We start from the raw sequence: 23,733 nt of genomic DNA, 5'->3' as shown, positions 1-23,733 counted from the left end.
CTTTCTCAAGTTTTATACTTTCATGTAAAATCACTCCCTTTTCGAATTTCACTCATGTAAAATCACTCCCTTTTCGAATTTCACTTATTGTTATCCTTCAGATTAAGAACATGTGGAGGGAAAATAATGCATCGTTTTCCATTTTTGGTCTGGTATTCTTTGAGCAGTGACTTTTAATCAGCTTTGCAGTTTGAGGGATAGGGTACTAGATAAATTTAGTGATGTTTTGTGAGAGCTCATGATAACTTAGCATTCATTTTACTGTAGAAAACATCCAGTTCATATTCTCAAAAGTTTTTTGGAAAATTTAAAAAAGTATAATTTATGTATAAAAAAGTAAGTAAGTAATCTCCAAGTTATATGTATGCAGTGACTATAGAAGTTTCTAAATATTCTTCTCTTAGGATAAGTATTTAGCTGTTAAACTGACAACATTGGAACCTCACTTCAGCCTGGCTTAGTTCTGGCTGTGTTATTGTAGATGTTTGGGGAGTGAATCTGCAAATGAGGCATTTTCTCTCTCTTCCTTTCTTCCTCTCTCAAGTAAATGAAACAAATAAACAGAAAGTTTAAAAAAGATTCTTCTCGAAATTGTAAATATGCATTTCCTCTTACTGGGACCAAGACTGATATATTCATGATGTCCAAGTACACATTATAATAAAATAGGAAATTCCAAAGCAGTTATTAAAATACTACATGAAGTGATTATTCAGTGTTTACATTGCAGCCAGACTTTTGTGAATTGGAATATCTCCAGTATGCCTTATAGTTTTTCTGTAATGAAATTTCAGAATTTCACTTCAGAATTCATTTATTTTGTAGAAACTCTAGCATGAAGCTCAGGGAGACTGTTACAAGGTCAGCAGGTGTAAGAGTATCTTTGCCTTTGCAGCACAGCCAAAACAACAAGGAGAGAGTGATTTTTTTATTAGTCTTAATTACTTGGAGAGTCATTTTAATAAGGTCAGATTCTAGTTAATCTGAAGATAAATTTGAAATTCTAGAACAACAGTCGAAATTCATATATTCCCTAAATATCAAGAACAAGATACGTGAATGCATGAGCAGGTTGCTAATGCATTGCAAACTTACCCAAAGTTTTAAAAGTGGTTCATTTAATTGAAAGTCAGAGAGAGAAGGGAGGAAAGGGATGAGTTATCTTTCATTCCATTGGCACTCCTCCAAATGTCCACAACAGCTGGACGTGGGCTTAGGGAAAATCAGAGATTTGGGGCTTCACCCACATCTCCCACAGACTGTCTTCTACTGTCTTCTCATGGACATAAGCAGGAAACTACTGGAAGCTGAGTGACTGGGACTTGCATGGACATCGATAGGGGAGGGCAGCATCACTGGTAGAGCTTAGCCTGAAGCACCACACCAATCCTGCTCTCAAAAATCTATCCAAAGCTGTTCATGGCCTGTTCTTAGCCTAGTATCTTGGCTTCTTCACAGTCTTTTTCACAAGAATTAAAGTCTGTCCTCTAGAACTTCAATTTTTTCACGTTAATTCTTCAACTCTCCACTCAATCCTTCACTCTAACAGTGAATTTAAAGTGGGAGAGCTGGAGAGGTTGCTGTTAGCCTCTCCTTTTCTCACCCAGGTTCAGGGAGAGGAGATTCCACATTGGTTTTGGAGGTTAGCTGGGGTCTGGAGGAGACGCTGGGATACTTGGCCTCAGATCGTGGATGAAGAAGGCTTGGAGTTCAGACAGCTATGTGCTAGAACAGAAGGGCTCTGCCATACGGACGTTCACACACACGGGCTGCTTCAGAAACAGGACTAGCAAGCTCTTACTGTCTGGATGTTGATGCCGAGTCCACGAGTTTCAGGGAAGGCCTGGGTTTTAGGCAACAGGTAGTATAACAAGAAATCTTTTAAAAGGGGTCAGGGTGGGATGATTAGGGGTGGCTAGAAAATCCTTTGCTGGATTCGCTGTCCTGACCTGCAAATATCTGAATGCACTTTGAGGAGTTATAATGCATAATTGAGAGGAATGTCCTGTGCAGCGTAGCCTATGGGGTCTAGAGAGTGCAAAACTCCTTTTGTAGGGAAATAAAGGATGCGCATGCAGTATTATGAGCTACATTGTTGGCTAGGATAACTTGTTTGTGTCAGATTTGGAATTGCTTTCATCAGCAAATGGGTCGTATCCTTTTCCTCTCCCACAACCCTTTATACTATGCGTGTTTGATTTCGGACTTTGATAGATGTTGAATATCGAACATGAAAGCTTCATTTTATATTGCAAGGTTTGTGCGGTAGAGTTTCCTTTGACAAACTGAAAACTAGTCTCTTAGCATGATGACCATGTAAGTAATGCGCTAATTAATTTTCATTCAAGAACACAGAATTGGTACTCAGTTTGAAGTGTCTCAAATGGTCACACCGGGATACTTTTACACGGCTTTATTTTCTAGCACAGCAAATACCTGTTTACCCCTGCCAATGGGATACTTTTCCTTGTGTGGTCTATTTTATCATATGAGTCGAGTTTGTGGAGAATGTATGCATTTTGTTTTAATTTGACGACATCATCCAGAATTCGTTCAGGAGTCTCTGGGAGGTTCCTCAGAGCCCATCACGAGGGTGTTCCTGGCATCCAGGAGAGTGCATGTTGGGGCGGGTAGGGGATCCGAGGTGGGAATGCGCTCCACAACGTCAGCAGTGGGGACGGGGCGGGAAGAGCTGAGACGCCTGTGGGCAGGAAGGGGCGTGGGAGCGCAGCCGGAGAGGCTGGGCCCCAGACCGCTTTCCTATGAGCGAGCGCCGGGGCAGCCGCCAGGGAGCGAGGGGGCAGGCTCAGGCAGCTCTCCAGGCCCCGCAGCGGTGATAAACCTTGAGAAATAACTAGGAGAGGCGGCTCGGCGGCTCGGCGGCTCTAGTGTCCAATCCAGTGTGAGGAGCCAGTAGGCTCGCGGGCAGGCAAACAAGCCTGAAAGAGAGACCCAGGGGACTTGAAGCAGCAAGAACACCACCTTCCGCGCCCCTCTTGGTGTCCACTCCAGGCGCCGGCGTTCTGCAGCCCCTGCTCTCGTCTCCATGGCTGCCGCGGGACCCCAGATCCCGCTGAGCTTTCTCCTCAGGCAGCTGTGGCTGTCCCTGTTGGTGAGCCCTGGCGCGCGCTAAGGGAGCCGGGGTGGGGAAGGGTTGGATGCGCTCTGGGCCCTGAAGGGAAGTCACCGGAATGGAACGAACCTACGTGACCATTGCGGTTCAGTTTCTTCCTGAGGGGCGGGCGCGAGTCTCAAGTTCTGCCCTGGAGAAGTGAGGGTTGAAATTTCTTTTTGGGGGCATCCTGATTGTTGGAATTCCGGTTTTGGAGCAGGAGGGCTGGTGCCTCCGCGGTTAGGCAGAGAGGTTAGGATTCGCCTTGCTCTAGGGCTGGGCTTGAGTTGACTGGTGTGCATTTGGTGTGAGGGGCAAGTAACAAGAGTTTGTTTCATGATCAGGAATTCAGGAGCATGGAGCCAGCAAGTCATAGACGTTGAAATGAGAGTTCAAAGACCTGTCCATGGCCCCGGGGTACCAGTGACCCCTGATGAGGATGTTGGTGAGGGAAGTGAGAGTCCTGCTAGGCAGCAGATCCTCGGGCAAGGTGGCCTCTGAAAGAAGTTTCCCAGCTTTGCTACCAGGAAAGTCGCTCAGGAGCTCACCTCAACCTTTCGGCCTGCCAGCCACCTGGCCGGGGGTGGAGAGTGCCTGGGGCATGAAAGGTGTGGGAGGCCTGGGTGCAGGCTGGGGTCTGTGGCCTGGTGCCACCTTGAGTTGGTGTGAAGCCAACAGACAGGGTTGTGGTGGGAAGAAAGGGATGTTAGGATCCCAGTTAAGGGGCTCCGGAGGAGGGATGCTCTCAAGAAACCCCGAAACTCAAGATGAGATCCTCCGAGAGAGAATGTTAAGGACGCTTCTCTGAGAAGTAAAGACATTTGTAAGAAAAAAAAAATCAAGAAATTTGCGCGAAGTTTCAGTTTTGCTGGAAGTGCAGTATTTGCTGCAGATGGAAAGGAACCGCCAGTCCTGATTTAGCAGCATGGAGATGTTTGGGGGTGCGCTGGGTGGGAGGGCGAGGCCTGGTTTGGGAGGTTGTGCACATTCTTACCGTTCTGGACCCAAGCAAAGCGATGGAATCCAAGCTACGTCCTCTCTCCAAATCAGTGGGGTTTGACTATTGTGGTGCCAGCTGAGGTTTAAGATAGGTGAGTGTTGATGGACAAGGAACTGTGAAGGAAACCTGGAGACCCACCAGCAGCAGGGCCAACACATGATCCAAGCCCGTACTCACAGTGGGATCTGCCAGCTAAACGTGCACTTGTGTGTTACATTTGAGGGTTTCCTGTCTTTTGCTGGCTGTATACCTCCTGCTAAGGAGTCAGGTGATAGGGGAGTAACCCCTTTCCAAGATTTTCTTGCTTACCCTAGGGGAGGGTGTGAAAGATAAAGAATGGGGTGCAGTGTGTGTCAGAAACAAAAGGTGCCATAATTCTAAACAGAGAAAGCTTCAGCTCTGATCTTGGCATACACTTTGTGTTATTTCTGAAAGTAATTTAAATGCGTCTGGAAAGCATGGTGTAACTGTAGGCTTGAATAGTGGAGTGTGCTTGGTGGGAAGTGGATTCTTGAATGTGCAATCCCTGGTGTTCAGCTCTTCGCAGTCTCATCCAGGCAGGTAACGAGAACTCTACCGACTGTCTTCATCTGTTTTAGAGGATTCTCACGTTTTCAGTACAGCATTAATTGCAAAGCATTTTAGAAACTTTTTTTTTGATTTACAGAGACTTTAACGGACCTCTCAAAAGTAGTGCTTGTTCTGAGGGGAGAGCTTTTCCAAGCAAGTCCCCAACACGATCTGAGACAGCATCACACGTGTCCCGGAGCTGTTAGAAAAGCCTAGGTACCTTCCCATTGGACGGAAGCTTTTGCTTGCGTCTCCTTCCAAGCCTCGTTTCCACAGCCACACTTTAAACTTTGGGTCAAATACGATTCCCAATATACACACACACACACACACACACACACACACACACACACACACACATCTTGGGGAGAAAAGAAAGAAAAAGGAGAGCAGAGGAGAAAAGAGAGGAGAGATGGGGATGGGAGAGAAGAGAGGACAGAGAGGGGGGAAGAGAGGTATAGGGAGAGGAGCCAGCAAGGGAAGGAAGGGAAGGGAAGGGAAAACTAGGAAAATTCTAGATCAGACCATTTTATAATTGTCCAAAGGTTTTGGATCGTCCATATTATTTTCCCCCTTTACCGTAACACATTGTTAGGGATGGTGAAAAATAATTCACTTTAGATCAGCTGTCTTTTGCTGTTACAGTTAAGAGATTCCCTTTTCAACAGGTTCTTTTAAATTGTTTTTTATATCAGTTCCACCTTGGATATTATTATTCATTAAAGATTTTGAAAGACATAGCATTGGCCACAATTTATCATTTCACTGATAAGAGTTTTTCTGAAAGAGCAATTAAAACAGCTGAAATGTTTAGAATAACCTCCTCCCCACCCCCAAGTCTGTTCTTTACCTGTTGCAGAATATTGGGTATTTCAAACAAGTATGTGGAAAATGTGCGTTGAGAAAGAGAATTATCTGTGGATTTAGAAAATGTTTTGTGTCATAGAAAACACACATTTTAAATTGCTTTTTGTTTCTAAGGGATTTTTGAAATGGCTTTGTGCAGGCTGTCTATAACTCTCACTGATGAAATGCATGCTTTATTTTCAGATGTTGTAGCATTCATGAATGAGACTTGTGTGACTCCTTGACCAGAAAGATTTTTCTTGTTCTTGAGAGAATATTTGACATACCCTTTTTTTGGGAGCGGGGGGAGAGACAGAGAGAGTTCCCTATTAGCTTCCCAAATGCCTGCAATAGCAAAAGCAGGGCTTAGTCAAAGCTATTAGCTGGGAACTCAAGCCAGATCTTTCCCACATGAATGACAGGAACCCAACCACTGCAGCGCACTGCCTCCCAGAATCTGTGTTAGCAGAATGAAGAAATCAGGACCTGGAACTGGAACTTGAACCCAGGCACCCAGACGTGAGGCCAGGGACTCTTAACCTCTGCTTAAAGACCAGGCCAGACACATACCTCAACATATTCATCATGTTTTCTTAAAGAAATTTTTATTGACATTCATATTAGTGAAAAAGGAAATATAAGGTGAATAAAGGAAGAGCAAAGTACTTTATATCAAAATTGTGAGCTTAAGAAGTATTTCGATTCATGCATCCTCAGTCTAAATGTTTACATATTTTATATATTTAGACCGATGCATACACAGTTACCATTTTGAAAGGAGGTAGTTGATGTTCCCATGGAGATACAGCTCAGTAACAGAAGCTCTTCCTAGTAGAGTACCTATTAAAAATGTGCATGCTTTTGGACCTGCTATAATTTCTGTGGCAGTTGAGCTTCATACATGCCGTCTGCAGTGACCAATGACTGCTCATACCTGTGATTTGATCTTACAACAAGTCTAGTTAAAGGGAAATTTATTAGAATCATCTAAGTCCTGATAATACAGAGACATAAATCCTGCAGTGCGCATTTTAAACAGCAAGAATTGAAATGCAGAAGATCGTTTCAGAAGTAATGAATTCTGTAATTATTGTGGTCAATCCAGAAGATACTCTACATTTCAGAGACTCCGTAAATTTTCCGTTTTTCAGCTTTTCACTGTATTGAGGAAGGATGCCATTTTTGAAAGCTTTGTATATTTTACTCATACAACTGAACAATACAAATATTAAATCATTACCAGTTGTCAAATTTTGAATTATTATTCTTCTCATATTCAATTTTTCAAGAACTTAATACATTTTCTAATACTATGCCAATCACACAATAAAATTTATATATTACTATAAAATAAAATGAAAGATTTTGCTTCCTTTAATGCAGTGATACTTTGTTTTATTTTAAAATTAATTTGTTACATTTTTATATAAAATTACCTTAACCCCAGGTTTTATCAGATATTTAATATTGCCCTTGAGTTTTCCATTAAAAGGGATTCTTCTATAACTCAAATCATCGCTATACTTCATTAATCTTTGAAATATTTTTGTGTTGCATTTTTTATTAGGCACTCTTTTATATATAAATTATTTACAAATATCTTTAATTATTAGTTAATTTTGTCTTTACAAAATTACTTTATTTTCATTAATATATCCAACTCCCACAAAATATAGCACTGAATTAGTTTTAAGAATCATGACATAATTGAAATCTACATATGAATGCAGTATAACAGCATAGTTGAGAGGACCCCTAAAAACAACAACACTGCCCCCACAGATCCAGCTCTTGAGTGCAACAGTCAGTTCAGCAGCCTGGTACAGCCTGCTCATGACCCTGTTCCTGCGCATCTTGGTGGGTACAGTGATCCACTTGAGGAGACCCAAGTAGATCTCTTGTGGCAGCCCAGCCTTGGAAGATCCTCCCATCTGACCCACCCCTGCCCAGCTTTGGTGATTACCTGTGGGTACTATGGCCTGGAATGCAGGAGCTCTCATATTTCAAGTAAGCCCTCGATAGCCTCCATTCTACCTTTCTTCCTTTCAACACTGCATCATTGTGGCCTCATGTACCGACAGCATCTGTGGAAGAGGTCTAAAATCTTTTAACTTTTATAGAATTGCTTCATATTTCATTATATCAGAACTGATATACTTTGTGATTTTTACTGCTTTATTTTTTTGAAATTGCATTGATGAGTTTGTAAATTTGGGTTTTTTTAATATTTACTTATTTATTTGCAATCAGAATTACAGAGTGTTGGGGAGGCAGTTAGAAGGAAAGGAAGAACAAATCATTCATCTAATAGTTCACTCCCAGGATGTCCACAATAATTAGGGGTAGGTCAACCTGAAACCCTTTCTTCCAGGTTTCCCTTGTGAGTGCAGGGGCCCAAACACTTTGGCCATCTTTTGTTCTTTCTGACAATTTAGAGAGGTTGGTATGGGAAAAAAAAACACTTTTCTTTCTGTGCAATTTGTAATTTCCTTCTCTTTTTTTTTAATATTTATTTATTTTTATTGGAAAGACAGATATACAGAGAGGAGGAGAGACAGAGAGGAAGATCTTCCATCCATTGATTTACTCCCCAGGCAGCCACAATGGCCAGAGCTGTGCCATTTCGAAGCCAGGAGCCAGGAGCTTCTTCCGGGTCTACCACACAGGTGCAGGGTCCCAAGGCTGTGCTCGACTGCTTTCCCAGGCCACAAGCAGGGAGCTGGTTGGGAAGCAGGGCAGCCGGGGTTAGAACCGGCACCTATATGGAATCCCTGTAGGTTCAAGGCGAGGATTTTAGTTGCTAGGCTACCATGCTGGGCCCTGACCTTTCTGTTTTAAACAGGGTTATTTCTGTATGGTTTATCATCCATAACAATCCATGTTGAGTGCACAATTTACTGAGTTTTGGCAAATTCATAGAATGTACAATAATGGCATGTAATTTAACATTATTTCCATCAGCTTAAAGTGAAGCCTCATGTCCGTTTTCAACCACTTCCTTATTCTGTCTTCAGTGTTACACAGCCACTAATGTACTCTGTCTCTATATATTTGCCTGGGGATTGTATTTCTCAGAAACCGCTCTGTAGCACGTGTGTAGATTAAAAAAAATTGATTGTAAGAAACCTTTATGCATTTTGAATATGAGATTTTCTCTCATTCTGTGGATTGTTTTTAACTTCTGAAGAATGAAGGAGTAACATTAAATTAAATCTTGTTTGCTAATTTTTCTTTATCATTTGTATTTTTGCATTATATCCAAGAAAGCATTGCCTAGCAAAAGATAATGAACGCTTATCCCTGGCCCTGGCGCAATAGCTAGTGGCCAAAGTCCTCATCTTGTATGCTTTGGGATCTCATGTGCGTGCTGGTTCCTGTCCTGGATGCCTTGCTTCCTATCCAGCTCCCTGCTTGTGGTCTGGCAAAGCAGTTGAGGGCAGCCCAAAGCCCTGGGAGACACAGAAGAAGCTCCTGACTCTTGGCCTCAGATCAGCTCAGCTCTGGCCATTGCTGCTACTTGGGGAATGAACCAGTGGATGGAAGATTTTTGTCTCTCCGTCTCTCTGTAAATCTCCTTTTCCAATAAAAAAAAATATTTGAAAATGGATCCTTAGTTTTATCTACTTTTTCTTTTTCAATAGTTTCCTTTTTTAAATTAATTTTTAATCATCTTACTTAGTTGATTCGGGTACAAAGGGTCAAGGGCTACAGGGTAAAAGTGGGTAATACCATTGTTTCCACACTAATATCATTTTTCCCTGTAACTGGGGTTAGGGAAGTAACAAAGGGAAAAGCCCCACCCAATTTTATCTACTTTTAATTTATGTATTTAAATCTGTGAAACATTTTGAGTGGAATATTGTGTATGGTATTAATTAGGTATTTAGTTAAAAGTGCATGTTGATTTTTCTATGTGACAATTTATTATTATCTCAATGCAACTTGTTGAAAATGCATTTCCTTCGCTTATACTTTCTGGCAGATAAGCATTTATTTAAAGAGCTGTTTCTGAGATGTTAGCTCTGTTTCATTCATCATATTCTACATATATTCATGCAACTGGCATTCTTGATTATTATGGCTCTGTACTTATTTTGATAATGGAAAATGTAAGGCCTCACAATTTGTTCTTTTCCAAGTTTATCTCTATTTTAAATTTGCATAAGGAGTGTTAATTTCTTCAGACAAGATAGTCAGGATTGTGATAGGGTTGTTCTGAATACGCAGTGACTATCTTCTGATTAATGGATATACATTATCTCTCCACTTATCTAGATCTTTTAAAATTTATTGCAGTGACTTTTTATGGTTTTTAGTATAAATCTCATAATTGTTTCACTGAATTTGTCCCTAAATATTTTATTCTTACTAATACAACTCACAATAGAATTGTTTGCTTAATTTTGTTTTCGTATTTTTCATTAACAGTGTACAGGAGCACTTAATTTTTTCATGTTGATCTCATATGCCATAACCTTACTGAGTTCATTTATTAGTCTTGATAGTTTTTCAGTGAGTTCCTTATGGTTTTTTCTTTTCAAGTTGATGTCATTGGTGAATAGAGAAAATCTTACTTCTTCCTTCCCAATTTGAATACCTTTGATTTTATTTTCTTGTGTAACTTCACTGGAGAGAAACTGTAGTATATTGTTGGAGAAAATGGTGAAAGCACATCCTAGTTTCTTGTTTTTGATGTTATTCAGTTTTTCTCAATTAAGTATGACATTAGTTGAAAGTTTCCCATAGATACTTTTCACCATGTTAAATAAGCTTCCTTCTAGTTCTAGATTATTGAGAACTTTTGGTAGAACAGCAGTGTTAGATTTTGTGAATAACCTGCTCTGCATCTATTCTGGGAATCATGTGGTCTGTGTTCTTTATTCTTTGTTGTATGATATTGCAATTCTATATATGTATAATATTACATGCATGATATTATAATCTATAATATTGTAATTATATGTGTATATTATATATTTTTATATTATATCACATGATATTATACATATATATCATGCATATATATAACATTATAATATGTATTACATATATGTATGTATTTCTTTTTTTATTCTAGATCTTTGGTCTTGCTGGTGAAGCCTGTGAAAGGGTGGTGCTTAATGTACCTTCAAAATTAGACGCAGACAAAATTATTGGCAGAGGTGAGCAAGTTTCTTCAAAGATTGATTTATTTTTATTGCGAAGTCAGATACACAGAAAGGAGGAGAGACAGAGAGGAAGATCTTCCATCCGATGCTTCACTCCCCAAGTTAACACAATGGCCAGCGCTGTGCCAATCCGAAGCTAGGAGCCAGGGACTTCTTCCAGGTTTCCCATGCGGGTGTGGGGCCCCAAGGCTTTGGGCCGTCCTCAGCTGCTTTCCCAGGCCACAAGCAGAGAGCTGGATGGGAAGAGGAGCTACTGGGATTAGAACCAGCACCCATATGGGATCCTGATGCATTCAAGGTGGGTGAGGGCTTTACCCGCTAGGGGCCATCGTGCCAGACCCTTATTATTCTTTTTTTTTTTTTTTAGAGCTGAGCAATTTTAAAACAATTTTATTTTACCAAGGTAGAAAATTAGCTTACTTAGGCTGTAAGTAGCTTGATTTTTTTGTTAACCTTAGGAGTTAGCTTGAATCTACTTATTAATGAGATGATCATGATAATTTAAAATTGTATTTCCACTTTTATAATGCCACTGAATTCTGTAGTAAATTATAGTGTAAATGTTCTACTTATATTAATTATTGTATATAAAACAGCACTTTCAGTATTATATGAGTTTTAAGCATTGGAAAAATATAGGCAAGGAGCTGAGAGAATTAGCGCCATGATGTAGATGCATTGAAGAATAGGATAAGCCAATCCATTCAACTGAACTCAGTCATTTACCCCCAGAGCATTGAGAGGCTGGGAAACTCCAACTTTGCCAAGAGCTGGAAAGCTGCACTGAGTGGGCTTTCCCTTAGGTACCATGAATATCAGAGGAAAGCATCAGGACTATTTTTTTTATTAAAGAGATACAGCTTGCCTAGAGGCAAGGGACACCAAATTTATGTTTTTAATAAGTTCATTTGTGTTTAAGTGCTTGTTTAATTTTATTGAATTGATACTACTTTTATTACTGTGAGAAAGGGGAAAGAAAAGAATTTTTGGGAATGTTTCCAAGGGAGTAGACCAGAAGTCATCAGAATGTGAATGAGCTGTGTTTCACACTAAAAGATGCTCACTTTTTGGATACACATTTTCACTCACCACAGGTCAGAGGCTTGGATTAAAGTGAAGATACTGCACATGGGTAGCACATGTACTTTGGGAGGTGATTAAAGCAACGTTGATTTAGCACTTTGGTTTCTGTTGGAGGAGATAGCTAAAGAGTGGGAAGGAGGACAGGTGTGTGTGGATGCTCACAGAAGAAGATAGAATTACTACAAAGGGTAGAATCTATGGAAAATTTCCTTAGGAGACCCTGGCAAGTTGAGGAAACACACGGAGCCTTGTACCTGCATGATAAGCTACAGAGACGTGCCAGCGGGAAGAATCCAGACTGACTTTTCCTATTTGGATGCTTTTCTAATTTATACACTCCACCACTTTTAGGGCTCACATGAATAAATTCTGGCTGTCAATAGGAGAATATTGTTTATTTATTTTTAAAGTTTACTTATTTCTTTATTTGAAAGTTGGAGTTAAGAAAAAAAAATACAGGGAGAAACAAAGATACAGAAATCTTTCATCCATAGGTTCATTACTCCCCCACCCCCTGTGCCTGCAGTAATCTGGGCTGAGCTAAGCTGAGAAGCCAGATGCCAGGAGTTTCATCTGGGTTTCTGACATAGGTGGTAGATGTCCAAATACTTGGACCAACTTTCCTGATTTTCCCAGGCCATTAGCAAAGGGCTAGATGTGAAGTGGACCAACCAGGACGCGAACAGAACCGGTACCCACATGTGTCACCTTGCATTGGTGGTGGGTTTTTCTGTTATGGCATAACACGAGTTGTATCTTGACACTCAGAGTACACTGTATTGCCAAGGGAAGCATTTCTGTGTTTCTCCTGGTGTATGCGGGACAGCTCAACATTCATAATTGTAAGGGTCACCTCTTTCACTGAAAGAACATTTTCTGAAGCTTCATAGAGGCACAGAAAAATTTAAAACATGTTTATAAATAGAAAATACATAATCAAGAATTTATTTTTAAACTGAAAGGAATAATAGAAAAAAGATTAATATATTTGCTAAATGAAAGTGATTGGCTTATTTCATGCAACTTCATGACTTTGAAGAGACTCATAGGAATTATTGTAACATATTGTGTGTGGGAACATTTACACTTTGTAATTTGAAAATTTTTCTTGCAGTTAATTTGAACAAGTGTCTCAGGTCTGCAGACCTTATTCAGTCAAGTGATCCTGACTTCAGAGTTCTGGATGATGGCTCAGTGTACACAGCCCGTGCCACCGTGTTGTCTGAAGAGAGATCATTCATCATACGGCTTTCTGACATAAAGACAGGGATACAGAAAGAGATTCCTGTGCTCCTGGGGCAGCAGCAGAAGGTATTCAACTACCATATATATTTTCAGATGTGCTTATTTTTATTAAAATACTCTAGTCCAAAGTTGCAACAGGAACAAAGGATAGCTAGGGCTTCCCCACCAGTTCCCTGATCACCTTCCCTTTCTCTGCATTCACCTCTATCCCTATTTTCCCTTTTCCCTCTCCCTCTAAATATTATGAAACACTGGCTGTATTTGTCCTTTGCTAAATGTAAATGCTACCGCCTTCATGAAGGGTTTTTGCATCTATAAATTCTTATTAATGGGTCCTGTATACCAGTGTCAGTTTGGCTATTACTGTACCGTAGTATTCATAAATTTGTACTGATAGAAATATTTTGTCTGGAAGACAGGCTGTTATGAAAGCAGTCACAAAATGATGGAAAATGTAGACTAGATCATATATTAAATGTATTAACAATATATTTAAATGTATGCTTCTTGCTTAACTAAATGGTTAAATGTAACAGTACGTTTGAATGAATGATTAGCACTAACTGATAAACACAAAATATTCCCAAGAACACTCCACAAGGGTAGACATTTTTATAATTTAGGAGCTAACCTGGTAGTGACAACTGTGTAACTCAATGTAGGTCAGTATTAGAAACACAAACAAAAAATTGTCCTTGTTTATGAAACTTTTATATATGCATTTTAAGCTAGCTATATTCCTTCCTACACTTCCTAATAATAAAAAGAAAACTTTATTAACTAGTTTAGCTTCAGAATGGACGTTTCAGAGCAGGAAGGGTTAGCATTATGGGCTGCCCGTTATGTTATAGCCAAGTAGATGGTGAGGCTTCTGCTGACTGGCTTTCCCACCGTCTGAATTCAGGTATTGAAGAAAAGACACACTAAAGAAACTGTGCTCCGGCGAACCAAGAGAAGATGGGTACCTCTTCCTTGTTCAATGCAAGAGAATTCCTTGGGTCCGTTTCCTTTACTGCTTCAACAAGTAAGTTTAGATTCTTGCATGGAAAGTGCTTTTGTTCTAAGTCCGTTTTGTTCAGATCCAATGATTTTTTCTTTTTGTTTTTTAATTTTGTGTATTTGAAAGGCAACGAGAGACAAAGGGGGGGGGTTTGGCGGGAGGAGGGAGAAAGCACTTAATCTACATCCTTCATGGGGCTGACAGGATCAAAATACTGACGGCATTATTTGCTCTTCCTAGGCTGCAGGAAGCTAATTGGGAACAGAGCTCAGACTGGAATCTAGGCACTCCAGTGTGAAACGTAGGCATCTCAAGTGTTGAGTTCACTGCTGCACCACATTTCTGTCACTGAAAACTTTTTAAACATGAACAAATGGAAATTTAAAAATGTTTTTGAGGGCCGGTGCAGTGGCCAAAGGCTCATCTCCTGCCTAGCTCATGCTGGGATCCCATCTAGGCACTAGTGCTAGTCCCAGTTGCTCCTTTTCCAATCCAGTTCCCTGTTTATGGCCTAGGAAGGCAGTGGATGACTCATATCCTCACGCCCCTGCACCCATGTGGGAGACCCGGAAGAAGATCCCATAGGCTTCAGATCGGATCAACTCTGGCAATTTTGGCCGTTTAGGGAGCGAAACAGTGATTGGAAGATCTTAGTCTCCTTCTCTCTGTAAATTTGTAAAAAAAAAAAAAAAACAAACAAAAAAAACTTTCCAAAAAAAATTAAAAAAAAAATTTTTTTTGAAAGATGTCTATGGAGCATAATAAAAGCAAATAAAATGATTAACGGAATAAATGAAAGCTCATGGTGTGAGAAAGGCTTGACAGTTCCTCAGAAGTCTGTATTCATGTACTCGTTCATTTAGCAGATGGTTACCTGTCCATACTATCACCTCTGTAAGGCACGATCCCAGGTACTAAACACAGGAATGTATTTATTCCTACTCCTTGCTCTCATGGCTTGTGGGCTAGTGAAGGGGCTAGAAGTAGACAAATGATTTCAATACTTAGTGATTCACAGTGCCCTGCTGACACAGGAGATGAAAACAAAACCCTAAGATACAGTAATAAAACATAAGAAAGGCTTAGTGGGTAAGCCATCTGATCCGGTTTCCAAGGGATGGGGAAGTTTCGTGCCAGTAAATCCTTGTGGAATACGAAGGACATGCACAAGTGAGAGCAGGAATGACTCCTTGGGGAGCCGTGCTGAGAGAGTGGAACAGGAAGAGACAGCAAAATAATCATGCAGGGATCAAACACAGACTGGCCTGTTCTGAAGCTAAAATGTATTTGGAAAACCAGGAGACAGGTTTAAGCATAGCAACAATGGTGGCCCACTTGCTGCTCTGAACACTCTAGGTTCAGCCTTAGCTTGATTCCCTTCCTGTCCCCTTTTCCAGGAAAAACTTTCCCTGTGTATCCTTACTGTTTATTCTTTCCGTTTCTGCTAGTTTGACTTCCTAGGCTCATTGCAATTGGCATTCATCTCACCAGTACAAAGTGACACCTGTCTGTCTCACCTCTGTCAACAATGGGTGTGGCTTTTCTTTGCTATCTTTTCCATTGCGCTTTTCTCTTTAAAATACAATATAAATATGGGTGCTATGGTGCAGAGGTTAATATTTTGTAATGTCCATATTTTGTGCTAGGGTGTCTGAGGTGTCTGAGTTTAAGTTCCAGAAATTGATGGCTCGAATACTTGCATTCCTGCCAGCCACATGAGAGACACAGATCGATTTGCTGAGCTCCTGGCTTTAGCTAACCTAGCTCTGGCTACTAGGGGCAGTTTAGGACTGAAGATGAAAGATTCTTTCTCTGTGTGTCTGTCCTCTCTCTGCCCTTGTTTCTCTACCTTTCAAATAAATAAGAATAATCATTAAAGTAAAATAAAAGGAAAAACCAGGTGCAGACTTAATGAATTTTCTTTGATTTCTAATTTGTTATTTTCCTTTTAGGTTCAATCTGATGCAGCACAGAATTATACCATTTATTACTCAATAAGTGGTCGTGGAGTTGATCAAGAACCTTTGAATTTGTTTTACATTGAAAGAGACACTGGAAATCTATACTGTACCCGACCTGTGGATCGTGAAGAATATGATGTTTTTGAAGTAGGGGTTTTACTGATAAGCATGACTTCGCATTATTAAACTATGTTTCGACTGATACTTCATCTACTTTCCTGTCTCCTTGTACTCTCCTCTTAGACACTATCCTAAAGTCAAAGGAAAGTGTAATGTCCAATGCTTGGAATACTTGATTGACTCTTTAATCCCAGTTTTGTTAGGTAAGTCTGAAAGGGAACAAAGAAGCTCAGTTATATTTTCATATAAATTCCAGAAAATTTTCAGGAAATTGATTTTGCTTGTGACGCATTTTCTTACATTTTCCTTCTCTAAGAAATGCTCAGAATTGGTTCACAGACTTTTCCCTGCATTGCATGCTTTCATTGCATGTGCTTGATTGTCTGATCTCGTCTAAGAACTAGAATGGAAGCAAGGTGGGAGACCAAACATAAATACGGGTTCAGAAGCCAGCAACCTGAGAGGGATAAGTTTAGAGTTTGCAGGAAGTTCTTGACAATTTTCAGTGTAATGGGCGTATGTTATGGGTCAGGGTCCCCTATATGTTTAGTAAAAATGACTCAACATTGGGAATACTGCTTCTAGATAAAGAAGGATTTGAAGCAGAATAAGAAACAGGATGGATGGCCCCCAAATGAAAGCTATTCAAATGTTCAACAAAATGTTATAATCACATATTAAATAGAAATACATTTTGTTTGGCATCACAATGCCTTTCATAATTATTAACAAAAATAGTAAGTTTACATTAGAAACTCTTTAAAATATGTGCCTTATGAAGTAAAACAAAGAGTTCAGAGTTGGGGATTGTGCTTTATTTAGATGATGTAGCAGTAGGGAGTTCTTTCACGTTGTTTTGAGTTTATCTGTTCCTGATATAACTTTCTGATGAGAAAGTAAGGACTGCATGAACTTGTCATGTGAGGTTGTTCAAATAGTCAGTGAAAAAATGCATATTACAAAAACCTTGCAGGAATTGCAAATTTTTCATCATATTAAGCTTATCTTATAATTGTTTTTCTATGAACTTTTTTTTTATTGGAAAGGCAGATATACAGAGAGGAGGAGAGACAGAGAGGAAGATCTTCCATCTGATGGTTCACTCCCCAAGCGGCCGCAATGGCTGGAGCTGAGCCAATCCAAAGCCAGGAGCCAGGAGCTCTTCTGGGTCTCCCACGTGGGTTCAGGGTCCCAAGGTGTTGGGCCGTCCTCCCTTGCTTTCCCAGGTGACAGGGAGGGAGCTGGATGGGAAGCCGGGCTGCCGGGATTAGAACCAGCGCCTATATGGGATCCCGGGGCATGCAAGGCGAGGACTTTTAATCACTATGCTATTGCGCCGGGCCCTCTATGAACTTTTTGAAGAACCCTCATATTCACATTTTATTTCCCAGAATAGTGGACTAATTTATCCCTGACTTCATTGGACTCTCTCCTAGGTTCTATTTACAAGGTAGTGATTTCCATTAACTATAAATGTTCTTTGCTGTGAGGTGTATCTGTTTGATGGTTTGGTAATTTAAAAAAAAACAATGAACACAAATCTTTAAAGTGGTTTATAATTGGAAAGATTTGTAAAGAAGGCAACAGAGCATCTTATCCTTTCTTGGATAGCATCTGATGGAGTGTTAAGCTTGTTTTCTCCTGTCTTACAGTTGGTTGCTTACGCGTATACTGCCGATGGGTACTCTGCGGACTTTCCACTTCCGCTGCCTATCAAAGTGGAGGATGAAAACGACAACCACCCGGTTTTCACCAAACCTATTTATAATTTTAAAGTTCCGGAAAGTAGTAGAATTGGTAAGGCTACTTTTATGTTAAATATGTTTGGGAAAAAAATTTTAAGACATTGAGCTTATTAGTTTTCTTCTTATGATGTGATATTGGACTAATTTTTGTGTACTAAAAATTTTTATTTTATCCATTCTAGTTAAAATATGTGCCTTCCAGATATTACAGAAGCTTTTGGTGTTGTCAGTATACACTAATTAATAATAGTGTCATCTAATAGTTGTTTAAACTTTATCACATTTGGCTTGTAAATTTTATTTCATTCTCTCTTTATATGCATTTATCTTTGTTCTCACCTCCTAGAGAAGACTAGATTTTTTAAATTTAAGATTTCTTTATTTTTATTAGAAAGGCAGATTTACAGAGAGGAGGAGAGAAAATAGATAAAGATTATCCACTTGCTGATTCACTCGCCAAATGGCTGCAACAGCCAGAGCTGAGCTGATCCAAAGCTAGCAGCCAGGAGCTTCTTCTGGGTCTCCCACATGGATGCAGGGTCCCAAGGCTTTGGGCCATTCTCTACTGCCTTGAAAGGCTACAAGCAGGGAGCAGGATGAGATGTGGAGCAGCCAGGACAGGAATTGGCACCCATATGGGATCCCAGCATGCTCAAAGTAAGATTTAGCCACTGGGCCGTTGTGAAGAATCCTACTTTAGATAGGAAATAATGAGTGACATCCACTAAAGATACAACTTCTTACAGTCCTTTCGTATATTGCTTCTTCTCTTAAAACTACTCACTACTTCCGTATTAGAATGAATAGTGTACATTTAGAGAAACTCACATCATAAGTTCTCTATCCCAAATATTTACCCTCATGTATACAAGTTAAAGTGCTCCAGCATAAGGACTGTTGAGTGAGGCATTTATTTTATCTTCTGAGATTTGCAGTAAGATTGAAATTATGGGGACTGGCATTGTGGTATAATGTGTTAAATCGTTGCCTGCAGCTCTGGTCCCATAAGAGTGCTGAGTTCAAGTACTGGCTATTCTGCTTTTAATTCAGCTCCTGGCTGATGTACCTGGGAAAGTAAAGGAGGAAGGCCCAAGTCTTTGGACTGCTTTGCACCTACGTGGAAAAGGAGAAGGAGTCGCCTAGCTCCTGGTCTCAGCCTGCCTCAGCCCCCAACATTGTTGACATTTGAAAAATGAAACAGTGAATAGGGGATATAAACAGAATATCCTTCTGTTTGTAACTTTGGCTTTCAAAAAAAATTTTTGAAGAACGTATTAAAAAATGTAAACACATTGGCACAGTCGCACAGTTGTAAAGGAGGATGTTGCTAACTTGCCTGATGGTTTCTACTAACCACTTTGAAATTCACTGAATTCTTAAATCTCGTTTTGTCTTTATGTTTTACTTTGATAATTTATCTAGTCTACGATAACCTCCATATTACTCACATGTATAATCTAAAAAAATAAAAATCACTGATAAGTTTTAGTAATCAAAAGTTCAATTTTTAAAAAATAATTCAATATACATATAGAAATAGTTCAATATTTATATGTATATCCATAAATTTTTTTCTTTTTAAGTATTTATTTATTTGAAAGTGTGAGATTGAGTGGGAGAGAGGGAGGGAAGTGCTCTATCCAAACTGGTTCACTCACAAAATGGCTGCAATGGCAGGGCATTGCAAGGCTAGGCAGGAGCTTCATTCAAGTCTCCTACGTAGCTGGCAATGACCCAAATACTAGGACCATGTTTCTCTGCTTTTGTGGAGCAACCAAAGTGCCTGCATTGCAGATGGTGACCTTGCCAGCCTTGCCTCAACGCTGGGTCCCCAAATTTTTCTTGATTGCATGCCGCTAACTTCTTTTAGTAGTTTACCATCAAACATTTCAACTGTGAACATAGCACAAATATATGTTGATTCTCACAATCATAGTGTTTTGTGTTCTAAATCTGAAATTGTCTTCATCAATCCTAGCTAGAGATGTAAAACCTCTGGTAAGTAATGCATTTTACATTAGGTTTTTACCACTTGAAAAGTGTATATACTTTCGAAATGTTTTGCAGTTTTGGAAATGAAAGATGATTTTGTAACTGTGCAGGTACTGAAGTCGGAGTAGTGTGTGCCACGGACAGAGATGAGCCCGACACAATGCATACACAGCTGAAGTACAGCATTTTGGAGCAAACACCAAAATCACCTGGGATTTTTTCTGTGGATCCAAAGACAGGTGTCATCACCACTAAGTCTCATTCCATGGACAGAGAGGTAGCGTGCACATTCCGTGGAATATCAAAGACTGTTCCTCTCCATTTACTGTAACTTCATAGCCTACGAATTAAGAGTTTCCCATGTTATTTTAGGCACAAGACAATAAGAACTCCTGACCTTTTTTTTTGTTGTTGTTTGATATTATTTTTATTTTACTGTGTAACAGAAGGCATTAAGAATGGAACTATAGATCAATCAGTTTTCATAAGAGGTAACAAACATATTAAGCATTAAAATAGTGATCATTGAGTGCTGTTGTATTTCTTGTATGTGGTTAATTGATTCTACATCATGAAAGCCTTCAGCTCTCTTGTCAGAGGCAGTTTTGCTTGTTTCATGAGTACAAATGATATCACAGGCCCCTCTCAGTTATATAGATGTAATCAGGAAAGATTTAATTGAGATCAACTTGATGGGTTACTAAAAATCTGTAATATGATGCGGATGATTGTAGTAGCATAATAATATGTGTGTTTTACTTTTTTCGATTATTTTGTGAATAATTTTATTTCATCTTTATGGCTTCCTTGTTTGCTCAGAACATGTGTTGTATCTGATTGATAAAGAACTTTGATCATCAGAAAGATTATTGCTTCTAATTTTGATGATTAACAATCAAAATTTTGCTGTAATTGCCGTTTTATCAGCTGACATCTAGCTCAGAGCCTGTGTTATTGACTGATATGGACGAATCTCCTTCACATGGATGGCGTAGCTTTATCAGGACTCTTCTTTGGTTCTTGCTATAGTTTGAAAAACATCAACAGAGGGGTTCATATTACTAGGAGAAAATTTATAAAGAAAAATTCAAGAAATTTCATACCATATGAAAAGAGAACAGTGGAAGCCTGTACAAATGAATCAGCAGAAGTACAAAGGATTGAGATATCAGTAGATTTTAATTTTGTGGGTCTAGAGCATTTTATGTGACAAATGTAATGATAACAAATGGGAACATTTTGGAATGGACAATAGGAATTTTTTGTAGTCTGTAGAGAATGGGGACATGATATGAAAATGAAGTGAAACCAAGGTACTTGAAACTCCTCCTCCACTCCTGTTTTCTAAAAATTAAATGATTTAAGGTTAGACAACTAATAAGATACAATTTTGTGATGAAACTCAGGTTTACTCGGAGGGTTAAAAAAATGTAGTAAGATAGTATGAGGGACTGTTATCGAGTCTGCTGTACAGAACAATACAGAAATTAAAGAAATAAATGAGGAAAAAAAGTTACCCCCAAAATTTAGATCATTAAAAAAATCAGGCAAGCAGATTCTTAAAGCCTTTGGGAGAGATAAGTGAGAGTGGAAATGCAGATTTTCAATGGGGAAAGGAGATCAAGTTAAATGAAATCCAAGGAATTCAAATGAGGGAAATGAAGAAAGATGAAAGAATTCAAACAGTAAGATAAGAGTAAGAAAACGATGATGACTGTATCATGAAACCCTGGGTCCAGTTTTACATTACTCCACTGTATGCAAAACAGAGACTATACAATTGCCAAATATCATAGTTACTTCATGTCACTATCCACTGTTGGCGCTTAACTCATGGGATTCTGGTTCTCAGCTTTTTGATCTTCCCGTTTAGTGTCCTTTGATTCGTTTTTTTTCCATGCTTGAATGCTATAGTTTATGTCCTCGGCTGCCATCCTGTGATCTCTCCTGGTTTATGTGATCCCTGCAGTAATTCCATCACCACCTACACACTCTTGGCTCCCAGGCTGGCATTAATGGCAAGAAAAACTCCCTTGAACATGGAACTAGATAGCTAAGTGATTTTTGAACCTTTCTTTAGGCATGTAGCAAGTGCAAAGAAAAACTCTGTTTTCCATCTCCTAAGAAAAGTGCCTCTCCTTCACTTTCCATGTGAATTGATGATATTCCTATTATCCCACCTACCCAAGAAGGATCTCTGAGCACCACCCTCAATCTTTTTGTTCTTAATTTGTCTAAAATCCTGTTATTGAGGCCTATTTAATTCTAACTCCTACATAGGTTTCTTGTAACCCCTGCTCTTTGTTCTCACTGCTACTGTGGCAGATTCAGATCCATTTGTCTTACACTGTCACTGTGCTCTTTAACTGGTGCTTTGATCCAGTTCGGCTCACCCCAAATTAGGACTACTCTTATAAAAACTCAGATGTCCAAGAGTGCATGTTTAGCCTGATGACTAAGATGTTGATTAAAAGGCCTATATCCCACATAGGAGAACCTGAGGTTGAAAACTGACTCCAGCCCCTGATCCAGCGTCTTGGTATTGCAGACCAGGGAGGTGACAATAGCTCCAGCAATCAGGCTGCTGATAACGACCTGAGTAACCTGGATTGAGTTTCCGGTTTCCTTCTGGTATTTGGGTGGTGAATTAGCAGCTGGAAACTCTTTCTGTCTCTCACAGAAATAAGAAATTATTGAAACTCAGGTGTTCTTATTTCTCTCTGTGACACTCATAAACTTCACTATCATCTGCTAATTATGCAGTTGTGGCTCTTGGTAATTGAACTTCTATGTAGATTTTCAACATCATCTTGTCTATAAATTATTAGAATGTATATGAATGAGGAAATCAAAAAGCACAATGGAACACAGGTTGAAGAATGTGCAGTTGAGGTTTCATTTATGAATCTAAATAGAAGGGTTTAAGACAACATCTATTCACATTGTTTTCAGGTTGTAGACAAGTACACATTGATAATGAAAGTACAAGATATGGATGGTCAGTTTTTTGGATTGATTGGCACATCCACTTGTATCATTACAATAGAAGATTCAAATGACAATGCACCCACTTTCAGACAAAATGCTGTAAGTATATGGTATCAAAATTAATCACTGCTTTTCTATCAGTTGCTATTTTACCTGAATTAATATTATGTTGCTTTGAAGTGTGTATGCTTATGTTATGTATAAAATACAAAGTAAACAGATGATAAATTAATTTTATTTAGTCATATAATCTTTTGTAAATGATTAGTAACATTAGAGTCTTCTTTGCAATGAAATTCTTTCATTAGAAAAATTCTACTTAATGAAACAACAGTATTTGTGATTCATGTTTTTAAAGTAAGCTATATAAAACACTAAACATTTTTTAAGTGAATGAAATATTTATCTTTGTTAGAAGTTCTCTCAGTATCATAAATTTTTAATGATTTTTAAATGTCTCTTTCAGTATGAAGCTTCAGTAGAAGAAAATGTGTATAATGTGGAAATCTTACGAATACCTGTAGATGACAAGGATTTAATTAACACTGCCAATTGGAGGGCCAATTTTACAATTTTAAAAGGAAATGAAAATGGTTATTTCCAAATCACCGCTGACAAAACCACTAATGATGGAGTTTTGTATGTTGTAAAGGTAAAGTAACATGTATAATTGACAATTTTCCAATTAACGTGTTTTAATCAACTGAACAGTTTGTGATCATTTGCTCTACAAATTGGTGAACGATTTACAATTTATTGAGTTTGATGGTTCACATCTAATATCTGTCTTTTTGTGTAATATTATTACCACTACTAACTAGGATATATTCCCAATTCTTTTAACTGTCTCCTACATGATGATATTTATAACCACTTATTCTTTCCATTCTTTAATGAGTTACA

The 23,733-nt window shown here is 39.1% G+C and overlaps 1 protein-coding gene across 2 annotated transcripts in view; it reads left to right on the top strand.

Moving 5' to 3' along the window:
• Positions 1-2,720: 2,720 nt before the first annotated feature.
• DSC3 (desmocollin 3) overlaps positions 2,721-23,733 on the top strand; it is a 39,478-nt gene continuing 18,465 nt past the window's right edge. Inside the window, exons 1-9 of one of the 2 annotated variants that reach the window (XM_058676892.1) lie at positions 2,721-3,112; positions 10,606-10,690; positions 12,894-13,090; positions 13,929-14,048; positions 15,977-16,132; positions 17,758-17,902; positions 19,953-20,119; positions 22,795-22,929; positions 23,297-23,482. In XM_058676892.1, the coding sequence (XP_058532875.1) occupies positions 3,047-3,112; positions 10,606-10,690; positions 12,894-13,090; positions 13,929-14,048; positions 15,977-16,132; positions 17,758-17,902; positions 19,953-20,119; positions 22,795-22,929; positions 23,297-23,482 (1,257 nt within the window). In that variant the 5' untranslated portion in view covers positions 2,721-3,046. The remainder of the gene's footprint in view (positions 3,113-10,605; positions 10,691-12,893; positions 13,091-13,928; positions 14,049-15,976; positions 16,133-17,757; positions 17,903-19,952; positions 20,120-22,794; positions 22,930-23,296; positions 23,483-23,733) is intronic. The other variant, XM_004579583.3, reaches the window with a different exon arrangement.

Source organism: Ochotona princeps, chromosome 18, assembly GCF_030435755.1.
Source record: "Ochotona princeps isolate mOchPri1 chromosome 18, mOchPri1.hap1, whole genome shotgun sequence".
Taxonomy (NCBI): domain Eukaryota; kingdom Metazoa; phylum Chordata; class Mammalia; order Lagomorpha; family Ochotonidae; genus Ochotona; species Ochotona princeps.
Note: the sequence above shows the minus strand (reverse complement) of the source record. Positions and strands in the feature narration are given on the sequence as shown.